The 21819-nt window shown below is 54.1% G+C and overlaps 1 protein-coding gene across 3 annotated transcripts in view; it reads left to right on the top strand.

The window, feature by feature from the left end:
• Nucleotides 1–21819, top strand: part of ARHGAP26 (Rho GTPase activating protein 26) — a 165617-nt gene that overhangs the window by 108308 nt on the left and 35490 nt on the right. For all 3 annotated transcript variants that reach the window (XM_067305020.1, XM_067305019.1, XM_067305021.1), the window contains 2 exons: nucleotides 11808–11967; nucleotides 17301–17439. In XM_067305020.1, coding sequence (XP_067161121.1) covers nucleotides 11808–11967; nucleotides 17301–17439 — 299 coding nt within the window. The remainder of the gene's footprint in view (nucleotides 1–11807; nucleotides 11968–17300; nucleotides 17440–21819) is intronic.

Raw genomic sequence — 21819 nt, 5'->3', positions numbered from 1 at the left:
GGTCCTTCCTCCCTGCGCCCGCAGGGTACGGCCTCGTCTGCTGGGTTGTGTTTTGGTTCGTTTTCCAGCAGCGTATGAATAATCAAGATTTGCATTTTTATCAGATGAGCTAAAAAAAAAAAAAGGTTTCTCACAGTGTTGCTGTGGGGACTCTTACACTGAAAAGGGGACGCGATGGGGCTCGGTGGAGCGGGGAAGCGGCGCCCGTCCCGTCCCGCGTCGCACCGCTGCGTGTTTGTGGGTTCCTGCGTCCGCCGTGGCGGGCACGGTGCAGCGCGACGAGGGCGCTGCAATTCGGCGCTGGAGCTGGTGCCGCGTCCCGACGCCGGCCCTCCGGTCCCGGCGGAAAACACTTAACAGGAGGCGCAAAGAGAGCCGGATGCAGAGGGAGGACAGGTGCCGGAGAAAGCCGTAGGCAGGGTGGGAGGCGATGAGCCTGCAAACAGGGAACGAGGTTGATTTCTGCCTCTTGCTGTGTCCCAAGCTCTGTTTGTGCTGCCTCCCGTCTCTCGGGCCGGTGTCCATGTGCTTTCCCGGTGTAACGCAGCGGGAGCAATCCGTGCTGGCGCTCTTCTATCGGGAACTTGACTCCGAGTTTCCTCCTCTGCTCCGCAGACCCCAGTTCCAGTGAAACTTGCTATTATTATGTTAATCCTTGACCTATGAGTAGCCGAAACCTTTAATTTTCCTTCCTGGGACATGTTCATGCTGTCAGGATTTCTGTGATAAACCCAGCTGTGGCTCGATGTTCCTGAAAGGCAGGAGTTTCCTTGGCTCCGCGTTTTTCCGGAGCGTCTCTGCAGAGAAGCCTGAGCAGCTGCGAAGCTGAAGGGCCCCCGCGACGGGGGTCTCCGTCCCCTCGCCTGTACCCACCGGCGTCCCTAGCAGTGCATCAGCTGAGGCTGGTGTGACTCGGGATGACCTTAAAAAATGCATGGTTATTCCTGTTTCAGGCCAGAACAAGCCATGTCTTTCACAGAATTGAAGTACGAAACCAGCCTACACCTTTTCCTTTCCTTGCGGCTGCTTCAGGTTATTGGTGCTTGATCGATCTGTGACTTCTCAGACCTCCGTATTTGCGCCAGGAACGGCTGGTGAGAGCGCTCCTGGTCCCCTGCTTTAAAAATAAAAAATACCGTTTTTTTAAAAGCCGCGTGAGGAATTGATGCCGAGGAAAGCGGCGTGCGCGCTGGCCGGAGGGCACGTCACGGGGAGGTTTCCCACCACGGCGCGATGCTCCGGGTCTTCTCAACGAGCTGTTTTAAATGATCCCTCAGCAATTCCCGCTGGCCTTTCGCGGTTGCCCCTTCGAAGCAAGCGGGCTGGAGTTCCTCCGAGCTTTCCCGTGGCTACGGGGGGCGCGTGTCGCGCCGGGGGGAGTTGCAGGGCGCTGCGGTGCTGGGTCTGGGGGCTCCCGTCCGAAGCGGGGCGCCTGGGGCGGGCGGCGGGGAGCCCGGTAAGGCTCCTCGCTCGTTTTTGGCTCCATCGTCTCCGTTTTGTTGTCTGGCAGGCGGCTGTAGATTTGATCCATGCTGATACTGAGGAGGAAGAGCCGCATGCTGTTATTAAACAGAGAAAACCCCCATGAATAGGCAAATTAAAAAGCTTGAAAGCTGTGGATTTATATATATATATATATATATATATATATATATATATATATATATTTTTTGCTGGTAAAACAGCCATAGGGGAACTGGACGGCGCGGTTGCACCTACAAGCAGCTCGAGCTCAGCCCGGCAGGCCGTGCACCTCCAGGCTCCTCGTGACGTGCGGCTCCTCGCCCCTTCTGCGGAGGCCTTGGTGCTTATTCCGTGCGTTTTTGCCCCGTTCCTAGGCGAGCGGGGAGGAGACGGGCCGCTCGGAGCTGCGGCGGCGCGCGCGGCCCCGCTGCACGCAGACCACCCCGCAGCACGTCGCCTAGCAACACGCTGTTACTGGCGCGTTTGAGAATTGTTTTGATGAATTTATCTCCTTTTGGCCCCGCACCTATCTCTGAGAAGGTCTGCACTCTATTTTCTAATGTTTTTTATCAGTGGAATGTGCCAGCACTGATTAAAGCGAAAGCTTTCCCCTGCCAAGTAAGGGAAACGGGTTCGAAGCTACGTGCGGACCCGGCTGTGCGCTGGGCGTCCGGCGGCTGTGCCGGAGGCGCTGGCAGGACCAAGGCTGGTTGCAGGGCAGGAACTTGCCGTTTTGGTTAGCGGAGCTGGGATATCATCCCTGCCTTTTTTTTCCCCCCCTCTTTTAGTGTGCTTTTTCATTAAGGAATAAACACTTCGGGGATGCGGAGCAGGAGGATTTTGCACTGATGATGTTTCTGGAAATTAGAATTTTTTTTTTTTTTCTCGTGGACTTAATTTTGCATCCGAGGCTTATTTTTTATGGTAGCTGCGAGGACCGGGCTCATTGATTAAAAAATACCCTGTTCTTCCTCAGGGCTCCTGCGCTGCCTTCGCCGGCCTCTCTGCTCGTGCGCCTGCTCCGTGCCGGTGCCTCCCGCCGGCTGCCCGTGCTGCCCCTGTGCCGCGAGAGCTCCAGGCCGTCGGAGGGGCTGCGGGAGAGGCGTGCGTGCATGTGTTTAGCAGAATTAATCTTCTCTCATCAAGCACAGCTGACTCGTTCCCTTGGTTTTTGCTGCGGCAGTGCTTTCTGGTTTACGTGTTTCAAGCAGCACGATAGCGATTGCTATCTCGAGTGCAAATTGTCCTCCGCTCGCCGGCGCCGCTGGCTCCCCTCGGCTTGGCGAGGCGACCGCTCTCCGTCTGCAGGCAGAGATGCAGCACGCACCGCGGGGCGGGATGCAGGCGGCGGGATGCAGGCGGCGGGATGCAGGCGGCGGGATGCAGGCGGTGGGATGCGGGATGCAGGCTGCGGGAGGTCTCTGCCAAAGGAAGGCTTACAGGCAAAGAAAAAAGCACTCTGCAGGGTCTGCTGCCCCCAAATACGACCTGGCGCTCGTGTCCGCTGGCGTCGAGCGGTCTCTCCTTGGCTGGAGAGCAGGGATGCCTCCCATGGGAGCATGCCCGGCGCCGCGGGCTCAGCAGCTCTGGGTTCATCCCCGCGGCGGCTGCCTGCAGACTATCCATTGACCCAATTTATGTGACTTCCAGTAAGTCGCCCTTGTCCAGGACGTTGCCGCTAGTAATGGAAGTGGCCACCTGCCTCCGCAGGCTTCCCGGTGCGCTTGTCGTGTGCTCCTCGCCCGGTTCGGCCGCTGGAAGCAAACAGCGAGCGAGCGCTCTTGGCCTCGCGTGGGAAACGCAGACGGGGCTCCTGTCCCATTCCCGCTGCCTCGTCCTGCTCCAGAAACGCGGCTTTCGCCCGGAGCGGCTTCCTCTGCCTCCGGAGAGCGGCGCCGTGGAGTCCGGGGCAAAGACCTGGAGCTGGTTCGGTGCAGATGGCCTTGAAAAACTGACAAGGAGGTCGGCTCCCCCAACTGTGCAATGGAGGCAGGTGGGGAGAGGCAAAGTTTTCGCATTAAAAAAACTTCTTAAAAAAAAAAAAAAAAGACACCTTTTATCACTCTCTTTGTAATCGGCTTGAGAAAGTCGCTGCCAGTTACTCTGGGGAATTTAGCAAGACTTAAAGAGAATCTGAGTGACTCAAGGGATTTGGGTGCTTACGTAGGTAACCAAATAAGCGCAGTTTATTGTGAAGAAAGGTTTCAAAGGTCGTATGAAATGTAATTCTCCGTACCCGTCGCCCCCCTTGCAGACGCTGGAGGACGCGGCGTGGGACCGCTCCACCAGCGCGCCGGCGGCTCCCGGGCGCGGGGCGGCAGCTGCGGCTTTTGGCCCGCTGCGATGCAATTTCTCTGTGTTATGGGGGCGGCGGATGGTGTTTCTCTTCCTCCGTTTTGAAAATGTGGTTCTAAGCAGCTATTGTAAATTGTCCTCTTCCTAATTGGCGCCGAGCCCGTCAAGATCAATAGCAATCCTTTTTGTTGGGAGGCTTTGACATTATTAGCAAGTGTAGCCGGTTGTCTGTTTATTTTTTGTTCCTGAGTGGGAAAAACAAAGCAAAACACGAGTAATTCGGTTGGCTCCCTGCGAAAGGCAGGAGGCCGGGGGGATTTGGGAGCTGAAGCCTGGGAGCGCAGGCAGGCGTGGGCCTGCCGGTGGGATGAATACGGAGGCGGCCAGCGCGGGATCAGCTTCCCCAGCACGCATGCATGAGAGCAGCGTGAAATCCTCGGGGTTCCTCCTCTTCCGTCGGGTGGTCTGGGTCCGTGTAAACTCTAGTGTATTTTTAAAGTCGGAAACAGGCAGTGGTGGAGAGATTACTCTGAAGATTAGTTTGAAATCTTAGAGTGACCATGTTGCATGGCTAATTTAATTACTGTGTTTAACCGAAACCACCTGTAGCTTTATGAAAAGACAAAGGACGCGGAGGTCCATATTCCCCTTACGGAGCCTCCGGCAGGGAACGGTTCTGGCTGTTGGGCTTGTTCAAACTCACACGCGTTTCATACAGTAATGAAATCTGCATGTTTTTGTTGTAGCGCTGCGGCCTCCTTTGCTTTCTTGGTTCTTGCATTCATCTCCTTGAAGACGGTTTTGCCTTTAGCATAGTTCATTAGGGTTTTCGGTTCTTCATCCGCTTGATTTCTGGGGGAAACTCCCGACATGCCACTGGCAGGTACTGGTGCGGCTTTGCACGGAGCCGGGAGCGGACTCACCACGGAGCTGCGGCAAACATGAGCTGCAAAGCAGAGTTTGGCCTGGAATGTGGCTTTGGAGCCAAAGGCGGAAATCCTTGTTCATTTACTATTCAACTCCTTCTAAAATCGACTTTCTTGAGTAAAATGAGCTACCTGAGCATCATGGAAAAGGCTTCAGTGCTCGGCCTCCGGCCACCCCGTTTTGGTGGAGAAGGGGAACGGTGGAGACCCGGGGAGCAGAGCTCTTTCGCACCCGGTTCAACGCGGCATTTGTGCATGCTCCAAACACAAGACACGCTGTTTTTGTTTCTTGTGCAAAAACGGTTGTTGGAAATAGATACATCTTTCCCAAAAACAAATAAAAGTCCCTGTAGCACAACGGAGCTTTTCAGAGCCGTAGGAGCCTCTCTCTGCACCTTCTCCTGCCTCCCTGCAGGAATCTTACGTACGTTTAGATCATGCAAAGGAAGAGGAAACACTGAAACGTCGTCAGCGGATGCTCAAACACTGTCCGGCAATGGCAGGCGCTCTCTCCCGCAGCCGTGCAGGAGAGCATCTGTTTGCGACGGGCACAGCTCCGTTTTCCTTCTGCTACTGCAGAATAGTCCATTTGATTACTGATAGTGCGACAAGGCGGAGGCTTCTTCTCATCCCGAAGTTCGGAATACGTTATATCAGGCGCACTCGGGAAGCATTTAGGGAAGCTCTCGCCAGCTGCCAACGTTCACTTCCCCGGCCGTTTCCATGCCCCTTCCCTCGCCTGCGTTGTTTCAGGAGGTGGTCGGTAACGCTCTCGTCAGAGCCGAGAGCACCGAGGCCTTCAGGAATTACCCGGTGTTGGTGAGAGGTCTGATGCTCCTTGGGAATCGCCATCCAGGGAATCCCGTGCCGCAACTGCGAGGCTGGATGCGGTGCCCGGTAGGAACCTCCCCCCGCCAACTCTGTCTCCCTCTTACTGTTCTGGTTTTGTTTTTGATGTGACCTTCTGGAGAAGTAAGAAGAGAAATCCCGTAGGTGTTCTCTGTATTTTTTATGGTTGGCTTCCTGTAACGTGTAAATTAGCAAGAGTTTTTGTTCTGCTTCTACAGATGAACTTTTAATCTGCTCAAGCTAGATGGCCAATAGATTGGCCGTTTGCGTGAGAGGCACAAAACTCAATTTTCTAGTAGCTGTTCTTGTCAAACCGCCTGACCTAACCTCCCCGTGCAGTGCCGAGGGGAGATGTCAGCTCGATTCCCCCTTGCCTGCTTAAAGAAAGTGTCCCAGATCTCCTAACCGTTGGGTTGCTACTCTTCAGAAGTCCTGTGTCTTCACTACACGTGGGGATCATCTCTCCTGCTATGGTACTGGGGATCTTAAATGAAACGAAAGCTAGCGTCACCAGCGCTGGTAACGACCGTCCCGTAACGTCGCAGGTCCTACGGAGTGTCGTGGGTTTGCTATGGAGATTTTGTGGCTGAACGTCGACGCCGGGCTCCCGTGCGGCTCCCGGCTGGAGGACAGCGATCTCGGGGTGAGGGAGAAGCACCGGGCTTCTTGTGTTACCCAAGAGCAAATTCTTGCGAGTTTGAACTTGAACTTTATGTTGTCGGGTGGACGTTGCTGGTAGCACGTAATTATCCAGATTCTCTTTAACAGTTCATCACAGCGAAACTGAAACTCTCTGTTCGGAGGCAGATTGAATCTAGAGTGAGCAAAAGGCTTCCAATAAACGGCTGGCATCTCTCCCTGGCCGTTCCTCCTCCTTCCCCTGCGACAGAGCGGGACATAGAAACCTTAACCAGAGTTTCTCTAGGTCGCCCTTTATATTAAACAGGCCCAATATTAAACCAAACTCAGTTGGATATATTTTTAATCAACAACTCTATTTCTGTATTCCATTTCTTTCCACTTAAACAAAACTTCAAAATTCTGTTTTTGGGGGGAGGAAGCTAATCACGTATTTGTGACGTGACGATGCTCTTGTGTTAACACACGAGTTAATACGAGGCCGAGTTTGCTCGTCACCCTTCGAGCCGGCTCCCGGTTGTGGATTATTTCTGGTGCCCGCCCGGGCGGAGCGGCTGCGGCTGGCTGAGGAGCCGAGGGAGCTCGACTGCCTCTTGCTTCCCAAAAGCCCGTTTATTGCCACTTATTTCCCACCTTTCAGGTGGGCTTCGGCATATCGCTTGCCATCGCTGTCGATCTTGCAGCGGATTTCTTTAAACGTACACTCGCTCCTTCTGCTTTCCGTTACGCCGCTGGCTCCGTAGGTTTTATTGCAGCGCTACTATTAAGGCACCGGCAATTTCAGTTTTCAATTAAGAAGCCGCTAGCCGGGGGCTGTGCCGGGGGGCGCAGGGCCGGCGGCAGCCACGTGCGTAAGCGCTTGGCGCTTCCCGCGGCTCCCGGCGGAGAGGGAAGCGGCTGCCATGGCAACGGGATGCGGCGGTGATCCCGCTCCAGCGGGATCGGAGCCCGCCCGGCCACAGCAATCCCCACCATGTGCCCCGTCGCCGGCCGGGGCATCATCCCGAGGGGGTAGAATAACTATTAGTAAAAACAGTTATTATTTCGGGTCGGTTTGCCCCTGCGCTGCCGCGTGCCTGGCTGCGCACGCAGCTGTTACCAGCAAGCATCGTCTGAGCCGAGCGCCTGCGACACCCGTAGCTCGGCACGTGCAAACCCTTTCCAAAGCGCCGAGGTCGTCCCGACTCTCTCGCTGCGAGCCCCGGGTGGCGTTTGTACGCGCAGCGGTGCTGGGTGGAAAACTCCCGTTTCTGGTCTCCTGCACGTCCGATATTGCAGGAGGAAAGCTTTGATTTGAAAAAACCCTCCTGTTAGTAACTTGAAAACGTTTTCATGATTATTAGCGTTATTTTAAGTCTTTAGCTGTTTCTTTACTCCTAAGGCAAGTTTGCTTTTGACGAAGCTCCGGTTTGGCGGCTGTGCCTTAGCCCGGTCCGCAGCACCGTTAACCCTTCCGGGCTCGGGAGGTGGTCGTGCGCAGACGCACGCCACAAGCCTTGTGTTACGGCACTGGGTTTTGAAATACATCCGCAAGGAAAAGCCGGATACGCTCCAAGAGCGTCTTGCCGTGCTTGAGGATTGCTAACCCTCTGCGTTACCGGCTGCTCAGGTTAAATGGGCGCAGAGGTGGGAACGGGAGACCCCGAAGAGACCGTGAGCGGAGCGATGTGCGTTAGCCGCGGAGCGTTCCCGGGGCAGCTTTCCTTGCAGGGAGCCGGAGAAGTAAATGAGTTCTCTAATTGCGTTTCCATAAAAATGAAGACGAGCTGCCGCTCGGGCTGGAGGAGCCCCGGTCCTTAACGGCTGTAAGAGGAAGGAGGGGAAGCGCTGCCTTCCCCCGAGCTCGCGGTTCCCCCGGCTCCGCCGCCTTTGCCCTCTGCGCCGTGCTGCTGATTTCCAGCCAGCGCCACAAAGAAATATTTACTGTTCCTGTGCGCTCGCGCTGCACTGAGGCCTGACTACCAATTACTCTGTATTAAATTATGTTTGGTCATGCCTGTGATTATACGGTATCCAGGCAACCCAGGCATAATCTAATTTAACACATAACGTGGATTTGCTCCGCTCCCCTTCGCCGCGGCTGCGGGGAAAGCGAAAGCGGAGCGAGAGCGGTGCCTGCCCCGGCCGGATGCGCCGCGTCCCCCCGGGCTCCACTGCCTGCTGCGCGCCGGGGAGACCAGCCTGCCCCCTGCGCTGCTTCAGCGCAAAACCTCCCTTCCTTCGCAGAAAGGGCCGGCCTGCCGCGCTGGTCGCTGTGACACGCTGCACCGCGCAGTTGCTCCCCCCCCGAAGACCAAGCCTGTCACCGCGCTGGCCAGACCCATTTCTCCTGCTATTCCCAGATGACGCACGCGAGCGATCGTGTGCCAAGAGGGGGAGAAGACGGCCTCGAGCCAAAAAGCCATTTGATATCGCGGCGTGCTGCAAGCATCGGGCGCAAATTAAGAGATTGTTTGGTGCATTTCTGCATCGGTGGTTGATGCCCTCGTTGCGGCCTCCCAATTGTGCTTGAAGCGACTTCTACAAAGCGTGGACCGAGAGCGAACTGAAAGCGCACCCATCTAAATTAATATTGGTGCGATTGCTTTCAGAGTGCGCTGGGGGCTGGGAAGGAACAGCAGGTTAAAAAGAAAATACAGCAAATGCTCGCAGACCTTCTGAAGGGCAGGCGCAGGAATGGGGCTAACAATGCCCAGAGAAAAACAGCTGCAAAAAGTACCTACATTAACCACACTTTGGGATGAGAACACCCCACCTTTAGAAACCACAGTATTATTTTCTAGTACAAAGGATGATGAAGAGGTATAATTTATCGTAAATTATCATGTGGATAATGGATGTGGAGTTTGAAGGATGCGAGAGGTGAATCATGTTTTGCAGCATAGCTTTGGTAACCAAGCATTATGAAGAGCACTGGTGGAAAAGTACCGTGCTATCGATCAGCAATTCATGTGCCACCCTGGTTTATTTAAGAGAGGAGTGAGACCCGAGCAGTGGCAAAATGTGTTTCACGCTTTGCAGATTCAAAACGAACGTAGCAAGGAGCGGTTTGGTGCGAAGCGTGGCTCTGAGACGTGGCCAGGGCCACCTCGTCTTGGCACCCGCGAGCCACGGCTGCGGCCGGGTCTGCACTTCGTGCTGCAGGATGGGGTGCTGATTGGGAAGCTGTTAATAATTTAATCTCTAATAATTAACAGGAGCATGTACAGTCCCCTCGCCATGACAAAGCAATTTATTAGAGTGATGCCTTACGTGATAATGGTAATGAGAAATGAGGGGGCCTAATTTTGTAAGACTTGGATCGATGTAGTTGTGTTTTTATAAATGAGCGTTGTTTTACTAACCACCGAAGATCATTAAAATTACTATGAGTTATTTCAAAGTACTTTCAAAACTATTTGAGTTACAGCTGCATTTTTCAAAATCCAGATAGGGCGATGCGAATACGTGTCTATAAATACAGACACTGTTGCAATGTAAAAACTTCACGGGCGTTTGTAAAAGTCCCGATGAGGAGGTGGGTTGGAGCGGGGAAGGAGGTCTGAACCCGCTACTTTGATGTATCGTGGCAGCGTTTTGGCCTGCAGCCCCACACCGGTGTTTTGCACCGGCGCGTGAAGCTGGAGCGAGGCAGGGGCGCGTGGGGGGAGCGGGGCGCTTGGCGCGTCTGCTTGGCCATATGGCGCTTGGCCATGGGCTTCTCATCAGATGGAGCATCGCCTTCCTTCCTCCCATCATCGCGTGCCTTCTTCTGCCGCCTGCCCACGTGGCGGTTTTCCTGCCGCGTGGGACCGCTCTGGTTAGGTCTCAGGCTGCAGAGGGCTGGGGCGGCGGCGGGTGCTCTCCGGAAGGACACGGCGCGTTGGGTTCCAGCTCTTGTCTCCGAAACTCGAGCCTTCCTCGGGCACGGTCTGCCTCCCACCGCATTGCAGTTTACTGGCAGAGGCGGTTTCTCAGACACGTGATAAAATATTCAGAGCTTCCTGACACCGAGGGAAGTTATGGTTAAGCGGGAAATTCTGCAAAGCTCCCAGGTGACTGTGGGCAGGACTTCTGCGCCTTCGAAAGTTGAACCCGAGTCAAGCAAATGCTCAGCGCGTTGCCGGAGATGATCGTGCCGCTTCCTCTCCGGGAACGTAGCAGACGCCAGAGGCGAGACTTCTCGCCTGCTTGGAGAACGGGGCTTAAGCTGGCCTCGCTGGTGAGTTAAGCCAGCACTTCTCAGCTGAGGGGCATCCCTCAGTGAGGAAGTCCTCTTCTGCAGCCTGAGGGGCCGCGTGGAATGATGAGGAATGAAGAGCTGGTTCTTAACTGGTGCAAAGTGAGAGCTGGGGGAATGGGAAGAAGCACTGTTTTATAAGACAGCCCTAGTTTGCACTGGGCTGGGCTGAGCTAAGCGTGCTCGCAAAGGAGCCCTGGCGGGGTCTTGGCTTTGAGATTAGTAACGCAAGCTCGCAGCAATAACTCTTGGGGACATTCCAGCAATAGCCTCAGGCTCTTACCCTCGCTTTGTGCTAGCTTTGTGCATTTTTCCAGAGAAAGAGGGGGAGAGAGAGTGAAGGGAGAAGACACTTGCATAAAAACTTCAGCTAATTTCTGTGATTCCACAGCCTGAAGTCATCAAGAATTTCCTGGTTGAAGAGGTCAAGAGAAAACCACTAAACAGAGCGGTGGAGATAGGGCTGCAGAATTTCCACATGCAGATCTTCGTTGTGTAATGCGTGCACGTGGCTCAGCCAGAATTCACGGTGTCAGAGGAACAGATTTGATCTGTGCCTTTACTGAAGAGCAGCCTCGCAGCCGGGCTGCGGTCGGACTTGCGCAGGCACCTGCGGAGCTGTAGCTCCTGGTGTGTGTGGACAGGAGGTGTCAGATGAGACCGGACTGGAGCACGTGCTCCAGGGGTGCTGCTGGTGCTCCCTGACCACGAGTGGACCTTGAACCCCCAAAATGCGCACTGGGAGGAGGTCAGGTCCTCAGCAAGGCTATCTCGCTTTGCCAATCCGATCTGCTCCCGCCGGGCCGCAACCCTTGCTAACGCGAGAGCAGATGGAGGTGGCAGGAGGAGAAGCTGGTGTGTCGGGGTCCCTGGGGCTGCCGCGTCGAGCCGGCTCGGAGCGCGGCGTGCGCCCGTGCGCCTGCACGTGCGGAGCCCTCGCCTGCGGTGGCAGAACCGGGTCTCCTCTCTGCAGCCCGCTCCGGCTGGCCTGGGCGAGCCCGACCGCCGGCGAAGGCGAGCGCTGCGCTGGGTGAGAGCGATGGGAGCTGGAACAGATTAGGTCACTCATTCTCTTGGAGAGCAGCATGTGTCAGAGGTCCAACAATTTGTTTTGAGAAGGGTTTTAAGCATTAATGATTCAAGATGTTTTCCTGGGAGTGGTTTGCAACTTGAGACTCGGTGGCTAGAGCAGCGTTGGGGTTTTATGGGATTAGTCAATTCACCGGGGCTGGAATTTCACTAGTAACACCATGGTTAAATTTGTACTTTTCCACATGGCTGAGCCTTCAAGGAGCTCACCAGGAGTTTAAACAACGTAAACAGAATTGTAAGCTCTGTGCCAAATGCGGAGCAGGAAGGGGGTTTCCATTCCGATGATTTCTATCACCTACTTCTTTTTCTTTTTTTTCTTGCAGAGTTGCAGATAACCACAAGCAGAACCTGATGACCGTGGCTAACCTGGGTGTGGTGTTTGGGCCAACGCTGCTCCGGCCTCAGGAGGAAACTGTTGCAGCCATTATGGACATCAAGTTTCAGAACATTGTGATTGAAATTTTAATAGAAAACCACGAGAAGGTAATGCCTTTACTTGCTTCTTTCAACATGGTTGATTTATTATGACGGATGTGTCTCCCTTTGCAAGCTGGGACGCGCAGCCTTGAGTGACGTCCCTTCTGCCCGTGGCTGGCCGGCGGCGTGGCACCGTGGACAGGGCTGCGAGCGCCCAGCGGTCCTGGAGCCTCCAGATAGCTGACCAATTTGTTTCAAACCCAAATTTCACGTGGGAGAATCATTCTTCTGGGTGGATACAGTACCGCTTCCTCATGTTTGGACTGTGTCTTGGATGTCTGGTCCGTCAGGGAATTCCCCCGGCATGGAGACCAGAAACTGGTAGCTTCTGCTGATCTTTGCCAGTGATGGCGAAGGCTCAGGAAATGCAACGGGGGCTCCAAACCTGGGTGTTCTTGGGCATAAGCAAGGGCAATCGCATAATCAACACTTCTAGCAATGAGCTTTTTTTTATGGTCATCTTGGTGTGAATCTAGGTTTGTGTCTCTTTTACAAAAACCCCTCTTTTTTCCCCCCTTTGTGGTGTTTAATAGGAATTAGTCACTAGTTTCAAGAGAGAGATGATTGTTACAAAACCCCAGTCTGGGAGATGAAGGCATAGGCTTGTTTCCTGCTTTCTGACTAAACTCATGTTTATTTGAATACTAGCTTTATCCTAAATTATGATGCGTGTCTATTTGTCTGTTATAGAGCCATTCTCATCTGTTGCTTGCTTCGGCGAGCAGAGTTCGGCACATCGGTGGCCTGTGTCCGAGCAAACAGAGCTGACTTTCCCCGCTTGCCAGGGAGCTTGGGGCGAATACAGGAAAAGACTGTAAAATGGTTGTCCATTAAAGGCTATTTAATACTGCAAACTGCAGCTATGGAAAAAAAAAATCCTTTTTCTTCTGAATTCAAACAGTTCTCTGTTTACAGTCTTTGGTTTGGTTTTGGTTGGAAAGAAATACTAATTTGGGCACTCAGGCTATGAAGTAAAGAAACAGAACCGGACGGAGACATCTTAGGGGATGGCGGCACTGCAGCTCCGCATGGCGTTTTGCTGGCGATATGTATTTTGAATATATAGCGTTCCTTGCAGGCTGCCCGCAGCGCACCTCAGGGCGCGCGCAGTGCGGTCGGGGTATATTTGCTCACCGGCGGGTAGTGGAGAGCGTAGTGAGAAACGCAGCGTTTCTGAAGCAGACTGGTGAATTGGAGTGAATTGTGATATTTCCCCGCGGGCAGGAGCGGGAGCCGCAGACGCCTCGGGCAGATGCGGTGTTTCATCAAGCGCAGAACCGGCGAGGAGGGGATGGGAAAACCGCGGCCGTCGGTTGAATATCCTCCCGGAAAGGGCTGCCACGGGCACATAAGCACCGTGGCGTTTATTCAGCGTAGAGGAGCTATTTTCTTCTTCTCTACGCGGGATGTAATGGAAATGATTGCTTAATTACTGGCTGCTGGTCTGAACTAGGTCTCGTGCTGTGCCAGCCGAGTGCTCCATCAGGTGGCATCTCCAAAGGGATCAACGGCAGGTTTCCGAAACGATCGCGGCGGGGTGGGCTGCAGCGCTCCGCTCTGCTTACCACTAACATTACCTTCAATATCCTGGTGTTCCCGGGCGCCTAGATGATTGCTACCTCCTTACCAGTAATTTGTGGCACTAGAGAGGGGGGAAGCCTGCCAGTTGGCTCTGTCCGTTCCTCGTCGCTGAATTCTGCTGGTCGGCATGCCGGCCGCGCGCCTTGTCCTCGCGCTCGGGTTGCTCGAGTCCGGAGGATGCTGAAGTTGCGGGGTTTAGCCGCTGCCCTCGTGGCCGCGACGCGCCGGCGGGGCTTGGTCTGCGCGGAGCCTCGGACGCGCGTGCACCGCTTAGTGCGAGGGTCTGCACGCAAAGTGCCTGCGGAGCACCGTCACCACCTGCCCAGGGCTCCCAGGAAGGAGCCTGCGAGGGCGGGAGGTTGCAAAACGTTAACTGCTGGGGCGAAAAAACCTCGTTTAAATTCGGTATCCGTGCTGCTTCGTCTCCGTCTTTCCAAGGGTTGCGTTGCAGTGCGTTTCTTGATTCGGCCTGATCTGAACTCATCGAGTTTCCCCCCGCCGTTGGGCAGGGGATGAGCAGCGCGCGAGCAGACTGGGCCGCTGCTGCCGTTGCTTTATGCTGTTTTACACCGGCGACTCACAGACGCGGCTGATGATTAAGTACGTTCACAGGGAAATTGGGATTGATGTGACCGGTCCCTGGCCATCAGCAAAGGTCTGGTGTGACGTTGCGGTCGCCCCAGGTAAGCGCAATGCCTCTGCCGTTAAAATTGTTGTCGTCGGTGCATAACCAAAAACCCCAAAGGGTCGGTGACGACACCCCTTGGTGTGAACAGCCGCTGGCAGCTCGTTCACGCGCCGCGGCCTCCGGGAGGAGGGAGGTTTCAGCAGAGCTTCGCCCCGGCCCCTCTCCTGCCGCTGCGCCCCGCTCTCGGCTCGCGTCGCGCCCCGGCGTGATCCGGGACAAACAGGCCTCCGGCAGGCACGGAGCCGGGCTCCCGTGCCGGGGACTCGACCTGCGCCCGGCGCGCCGTGCTGCAGCGTTGATTGTAAATAGCTATTAACTCTTAGGTATTATTTTGCTGTAAAATGTACGCTGCTTACATAGAATTAGGTAGGGAGAGAAAATGATTTTTCCCATATGGCTCTGGATGTTGCCCTGACAAGCGAACCAGGAATCCATCCTGGGCATAAAAAAATAAGGATGCTCTAAGGTATGGCTGGTTTGCTCAAGTAGTTTCCATTTAACACTATGTTTCTGGTTTAAAAACGAAAAGTTAGCCAAAAGGCACGCTGAAATATTACCTGTGTCGGCACTTAATATTTTGAAAATTGCAGATACCCATCCATTTTATTTTCCGAAGCTTTTATTTTTATAGCCCCCTGGAAAGGGCCGTTGTTTTAAAGCGTTGCAGAACTAAGAGATGGATTTGCTGCCGTGGTGGCGTTCCCTTCGGGCAGGAGGCTGACCAGCGGGAATGTCAGTGCGCGCGGTGCTGATGATGAGCAGAAGGCGGGTTGCGAAGGGAATTACGCGGGCCCCAAACCAGCCTTTGTACAGGGGGAGAATTAATGTTCTTATATTAGAAGGAATTGCTGTTGCTCTGTTCGAAGAGCCCTGCAGGTGCCGAAGGAGACGAGGCGCCGCCGGGTCCTTCCCGCGGGCGGGCGGACGGCAGGAGCGGTGGCGAGGGAGGGCGGCAGGGCTGGGAACGCGACCCGCGGGTCCCGGCCCCGCTGCTCCCGCTCCGCCGGGAAGCCGTGTCTCTCTCCCGCACACCGTTAGCGGGACCCGGCGAGCGGGAGGGTTGCAGCGCGGCTCCGCACCACGAGCCGGGGACCGCGGCGAGCTTATTCTTGTTAAATCAGAAAACAAACTGAGCCTGGGAAACTTCTCCTGCGCGGGAGCGGGGAGTTTTTATGCAGCGCGTGCCGGAGCCCTGGGAAGCGGGGCAGCAGCTCTGCGCCCGGCAAAGACCGTTTCCTTTTCTGTTCGAGGTCTGCGCAGCTTCCGGGCAGATGGTAATGGCAAAGGCAAACGTCGAATAAACTATTTATCTTACAGCTCTTTGAGTCTTCAGGCTGCTCCCTCTGTAGACCTTCAAAATAAGCATTGGTGCTTTTTAAAATGTGGCGGAAAGGAAGCGGTGGGGATTCACAGCGGTGCTGCAGCTGCCTTAAACAGTGCCAGTTCCTTGCGAGCTGAGGCTGGTTTTAGTCACTACATTTGTAATTTAAAAGCATATATGGTCTCTTAATAAAGATTAAAAAAAAAGAGAAGGAAATGAAAACCTGGAAGCTTATTTTCAACTGCGCTGTGGGAAATCATTACACAAAATTCACAAATAAGTGTTTTTATTTTGCTTGATTTATATATTTCACTATATTTCCCAAGCAGAACGTAATGTTGAAAAGCAGTTCGAATGCAAGAGCGTTTTGAAGGAGAAAATACTGGTTGTGGGAGGGGAGAGTGGAGCGCAGTGCAAGGCGAAGTGCTCCCGCGCCCGATGCCTGTCCCCCGCGCAGAGCCCCGCCGAGCGGAGGAGCTCTATTTAGCTGTGTTTAGCTGTATTTAGCTGTGTTTAGGGCGTAGAAGGAGCGATCCGTGGAGCGGGTGCCGCCAGCCGGGACAGGCACCTGCAGCATGTGCGGTCGGGTACCGTTTTAGCACAGGAAGCGATGCGCTACGGATAGCGCTTCCGAATGGGACATGCTTCCGGCGTCCGCGGCGGCAGAGGCCGAGTGCCGGGGGCGCCGGGGATGGGTGCAAGGCAGCACGGGGAACCACCCGTTGCGGACGGGAGCTGCTCCGGACGGGCTTGCGCGAGCAACCGTGGTGAAGAGCAGCAGCGTCGCCTCTAAAGAAGCAAGGCTTGTGGCCGGTTCCTCATCAGCTAACGCACAAAACCGCAAGAAGCGAGTGGCTGAGATCAGCAGAGCTCGTCAGGAGGACCCGGAGTGGGGCTGCGTCATCCGTCCATCTGTTCCGCGGCGTGTCCAACTCCGCGCAGGCGGATGGGACTGCTCGCTTTGTCGGCGCCCGTGATGCGTGGGGAGCTCGTGCGCGATGCTTCATCGCCGCTTCCGGTTCCTTGCATGGTTTGCAGGCTCCGAAACGCAAACGTGTGTTTGTGACCCAAATCCCTGGCGCTTCCCGGGAGAGGCGCGCGGTCCTTCCACGAGCCCCGCGGCGCTGCCGAGGCCGGGGCGGGTGTTTAACAGTGCTTCTCCGAGGGCCGTAAGTGCTGCCGTTGACGCTTGCTTCTTCGTGCTTTTTGGGAGAGGTGCGACATTAAAATTTTTGGCTAAGGCGTCTTGGCTTTCTAGCATTTATTTGTAACAACCTGCATGGAGATTTTATGTGTATTTGTGAGGATTTAGTTGTTACCTGGAACAACCCCATTAAGCTCTGGCGGTTGCTCGCACCGGCAGGCTTTTCCGGCTTTTGCGGGAGGCGGCCGCCTCCGCGGCGAGCCCGGGCGGCGCGCAGGTGGGCGCTCTTGCTCCGACGGGCTCCGGGCCCCCTTTCCCTGCCGCCTCCGAGGTGCTCGCGTAGCCTCGTGACTGGTGGGAGCACCGGATGAGCGGGGTTTTCCGTACCTTACAGCAGGCATCTTGGGCGAAGAAGAAAGGAAAGGAGTGCAAAGAGGGTGGGAATGTGGAATTTAAGAAAATGCCAGTGTTATCTTGTTGAATGCATATCTTCCTTAGATGCTGGTTTGGAAGTGATTGCAGAGCTGTTCAGACCAGGCGGGTAGACTGATATTTTGTTTGAAAGGGTGAAGCTAAAGAAAAACCTGTCTGTTATTTTTTACTAGATATTTAACACGGTGCCCGAGACTCCACCGTCGAACTCCCAGCTGCTCTTATCCCGCAAGAAGAGCACGGACTCGAAGCCGCCCTCCTGCAGTGAGAGACCCCTGACTCTCTTCCACACCGCGCAGCCCAACGAAAAGCGTAAGTGTCCTGCCCCGAAACGCTGCGGTGCCCGGCCACGTCGCAGCCCCGCGCTGTCCTCCTACCCTTTAGCCCTATTTGTGACCGACTGAGTGTAATTCTCACGCCACAAAATACAGTTTTGCTGATGTCGATGGCAGAGATGCGTCCTGCAACCGGATAGGGCCTGCGTTTTCTGCAGTATCCCGTTGATGGGGGGAGCGTGAAGATCGCCCGGCGTGCAAGCCTTAACCAGGGGCTTGCAACGAGGCTGCGTCACCGCGGTGTAGAGTGTTGCCGTCCTTTCCCCACCTGACGGCCTTCTCCGCATTCCCGTTCTCATGTTCCCGCGGCCCCGCCGTGCTCGCCCCGCCAGCTGCCGGAGAGGTATTCCTGCGCTCGGCAGCGCGTGCGCGGCAGGGTGGACACCCCACACCCTCGGAAGGTGGTCCTGCCTGGATGTCCCCGGGCGCTTTTCCTTTTACAGAAGGGAAAACCTCGGCCAGGAGGCTCTGCGTTTTTCTGAGGATTATGTGCCCCCGCGGTTTAAAAACGTTCAAGATCACCTTTCCATTTCTGTCACTAATTGATGCTCCGGATATTTAAGTGAAAGGGTTGGTGTCCCCTCCCTGCTCATGTAGCGGCATTAACGTGCCCACCTGGGCTGATGTTTCACGTTGTGGCCTGAGCCCCGTTGATGCTCTCCCGTTCCTCCTGGCCATGCGCACCCACCGCCGTCCTCGGACTGGTCCTGACGTTCATCATCAGCTGGTCCGGTTTGCAAGAAGGGCGGAAAAATGACCCGGTGAAAAGAGCAGAGGGTCTGGGGGCTGTTTGGGGTTGCTGCGGCAGGTGGGCGAGTGGAGCTGGCTAACGTGCCGCCGGAGGGGCCGGCGGGGGAAGACCAGCGTTAATGCACCGCGCCGCGACTTGGCACCACGCGGCACGCACATGTGGTTGCTGTTTACTCTCCTGGCTCAAATATTTGGCCTTCTCTGCCTCTGATTAAGTTACAATTAATTATCCGGCACTCTCATTTTGAAGGATGTCGTAGCGATACGTGGTTTTTTAAGGAAGTCCTGGGAGTATCAATGCATGCTCTGGAAATAGCATATCATGTCATTCTGAGTGCAGCATCAAAAATCAGAAGCTGCTTTTGAAAATTTTGGGCCTAACGGATTTGTTCGCTGTTAACAGAACGGTTGTTAGATTTGAGAGTCACCTGCTTCCCGGTTCCTTCACGTAGCACCTTCACCTTACCCAAAAGAGGAGCTGAGTTTGTGTAGTGATTTATTCCCACCTGAAGCACTGTTTTCTTGGCCTTCCTCCTCGCCAGTCTATCACCACCTCTGCTTGGAGATTCCCCATGTTGGCAGCTTTCCTTCAAGCACATGAGAAACCACCACCATTTTTTTTTTTTTTGGTGTCATCTCAGCTGCATGTGTCAGTTGGAGAATAGTTTAAGGTTTCCTTTCTCTTCTGACCTGAGGCGGACGTAGCTCCGTGTGAGGCTGAAGAGCAAGGGTTTGAGCAGTAACTCGAGCCACGCCGAGCGTTATATCAATGCTGAGAAACGGCAGAATACGGTGTCCCCGTCCGGAGCTGCCTGGAGGTCAGATTGCGCCCATGAAGCTCTGTCTAAGGGCTGCTTCCCTGGCGTCACTGATTCCCTAGAAATAGCGCTACTTTTCAGGGCTCACGGGAAGATAGTGCAGCCGCTGCCAGCTCCGGGTGGTGTTTGCCAGCAGCCCGAGGCGGAGGAGCGTGGGCTGCCTCCGAGCGCTTCGCCGGGGCTTGCTCCAGCTGCGGCTCCGGGGGCGGCTTTCGGGCTGCGCGCACGTGCAGGATTTGGCCTGACCATCCTCAGCGGCGGCGAGATGCTCGGGGTTTCCTTGGCATGGGGTTTGACACTTTTGGTGCTCATGCCTCTAAATATTTATTGGAAGAGATAAAGGCGGTTCGGAGGAGCCCTGAGAGCGACGGCTGTACTGAAGACATGCAACAGGAGCCGTCAATCTATGAAGCAAATCTGTACATTGAAGTCAACTGTCTTTCTAAAATTTTCAGAGAAAGCTACGTGTAACTCGGAGATTATGGCATAATGTTCTTCAGACAGTATCGTGCCAGAGAACAGATCAGATAATTAGAATGATTATTTTGTTGTTAAATGGTCACATTTTTGCTCACTACTGACCTGGGTCAAGTGTGTACAGGAACTGAGCGTATATTGTGGAACAAGTGTCATTAATACAGTAAATACAACTTTTTGTTCTTAATCAGTTTTTTGTTACAAGCAGTGTTTTGGCATGTTGCTCTTACTTTGTTATGCAAAGTGCTTTTGTCATCGCTTCTCCGGTCCCGGTGGATAACTGAGATCTAGGGCACCTTGATAACAGCTATCAATCACCCAGAAGTTACTGCGTGTTTTCTAGCAAGGTATGACGTTTGCTGGAAGCTTGCCCAAAGAAGCGGCGGAGCTAGGCGAGGCTCGCGCGGCTCTGCCTGACGTTATTTCCCTTCTGGTGCGCAAAGGCTTTGGCGACCAGCGGCGGAAACTCGGCTCGCTCTGACGTGGGGCAGGTTCTCGAGCTGGAGAGCGTGAGATGGGACGGGCTGCGCCACTTGCTCGCGGCGAGGGCAGAGCTCGGGCTTCAGGGCAGGGAGGACTGGAAAAAACGCACGAGTGGAGCTTTCCCCTGGCACGGGTTGTGTTTCCCTGACCTGGCTTTCCAGGAAGGTTTTGGGGAGCCTTGGGAAGAACTTGCAGACCAGCCTGTCGCCGGCAGCTCTCCTGGCTGCGGGAGCCGGGGTGCAGTGTGGCGAGGCTGAGCTGCAGGCGGAGAAGAGCCGGTGGGGCCGGAGCCGGGGCCGGAGCCGGAGCGATCCCGGCTGCGACCCTCCTCCGACAGAGGCCCGCGGCAGTCTGCAAAGTGACTCTCCTGCCTTCCGCGTGGCGGAGGAGAAATATGTTTTAGCAGATTTGCTGTTTCATTTTTGGAGCTGTAACACCAAATAAAGTATCACAGTGAGGAATCCTTTACGTAAGCTGTTAAAAACACAATGCCAAGTATGGTATCAGCCTTTAAAAGGGAAGAAATAAAATAAAGAGATAGTTTCATATTCTTCCATTCATCTCCCATCTTCTTTAGATGAAACTTTTGGCTTCTTGGCTGATAGTGACTTTAATTTAATATTGGCTGGTAGCTAGTTCTTAGATTACACAGGCAGTTGACACTGATTTGTTAGGCTTATGGAGCTTATTTTCAGACTTCAGCCTTGGGCAGAAAATGTTTGGAAATAATAAAATGTAGCTTTAGAATACATTCTCGCAATGCAGATCTACCCTCCTTCAGCCTTTCATTAGGGCGCTGCAGTCTGGTAGAGGTTCATTGTGGGGTAATTCGTGGGCTTTTCTGGTTTTCCACTCTGAGAAGATTGTCCGTCACGGTATTGTCGTAGAACCTGTGCGATCAGATGCAAAAACCCAGGAGTGATTTGGCCTGGCTGCCTTGGTTTTTTTTAAGTCCTTTGACAGGGTTAATTCTTCTCTTACTTCATCTGCTGACTCCACTCTATCTTCTTGTCAATATTTGTACAGTTCGTTGCTCTATTTTTCTTCACTTTTGCCTCTTCTTATCTCCTGCGTGGATAATCTTTTTCATCACGAAGCATTTATACCTCAGTCAGCACAACTGAGATGCAGAAACTTCTCATAACCACATTACCTCACCTCTTCTGATGGGAACGAGCAGTGTTCGAGACGTGCGTGAGAGCTTTGCCTTCTCACTGTGGTAAGCTGCTGTACAGAACTAGGTCGTTTGTCCCTGATACAGCCTAACCTTGAGTTCCCTAAAGAGCTAGAGTAGATTTTTTTTTCCTTTTGCTATATTATCCTTAGAGAAGCTATTACACACAAGCGCTGCCGCTCCGGTTCCCTGGACGCCGTGCTGCCCCCTCAGCCTTCATTTTGTTGGGTATTTTGCCATCCATTTCAGCTGCTATTGGTATTTTCCTTCCATCCGCTGCCATCTGCGCTCCCGTTCTTCCATCATTAAATCAGACTAAAGAGGATGGACAAATAGTGCTGTCTTGACGGATATAAATGTAAGCAATTTCCCTTCTGGAAGCTAAAACTTTACCAAGCGTCCCTCCGATGCTAATGGTAGCCAGGCAGTTAGCCTTGCTTGAAAGAAATAGCTTGAAAGCATAGCTCAGTGAAGGATTAATAGCAATAAACATGGGTTTGATCATTGTCACCTTCTGCGTCCCATGCAGACTTTCATTAGTTCACAGCTTCATAGTGGAGCCTGCACTCAGCGGGGCTGTACTCTGGCTGAACTTTATGAACTATCCTCTTCCAGCCTATCCACCGGCGCGATACTTGCAGGATAAGATTGAATT

This window comes from Apteryx mantelli, chromosome 14 (assembly GCF_036417845.1).
Source record: "Apteryx mantelli isolate bAptMan1 chromosome 14, bAptMan1.hap1, whole genome shotgun sequence".
In the NCBI taxonomy this organism is placed as follows: domain Eukaryota; kingdom Metazoa; phylum Chordata; class Aves; order Apterygiformes; family Apterygidae; genus Apteryx; species Apteryx mantelli.
This window is presented reverse-complemented; position numbering and strand designations above follow the sequence as displayed.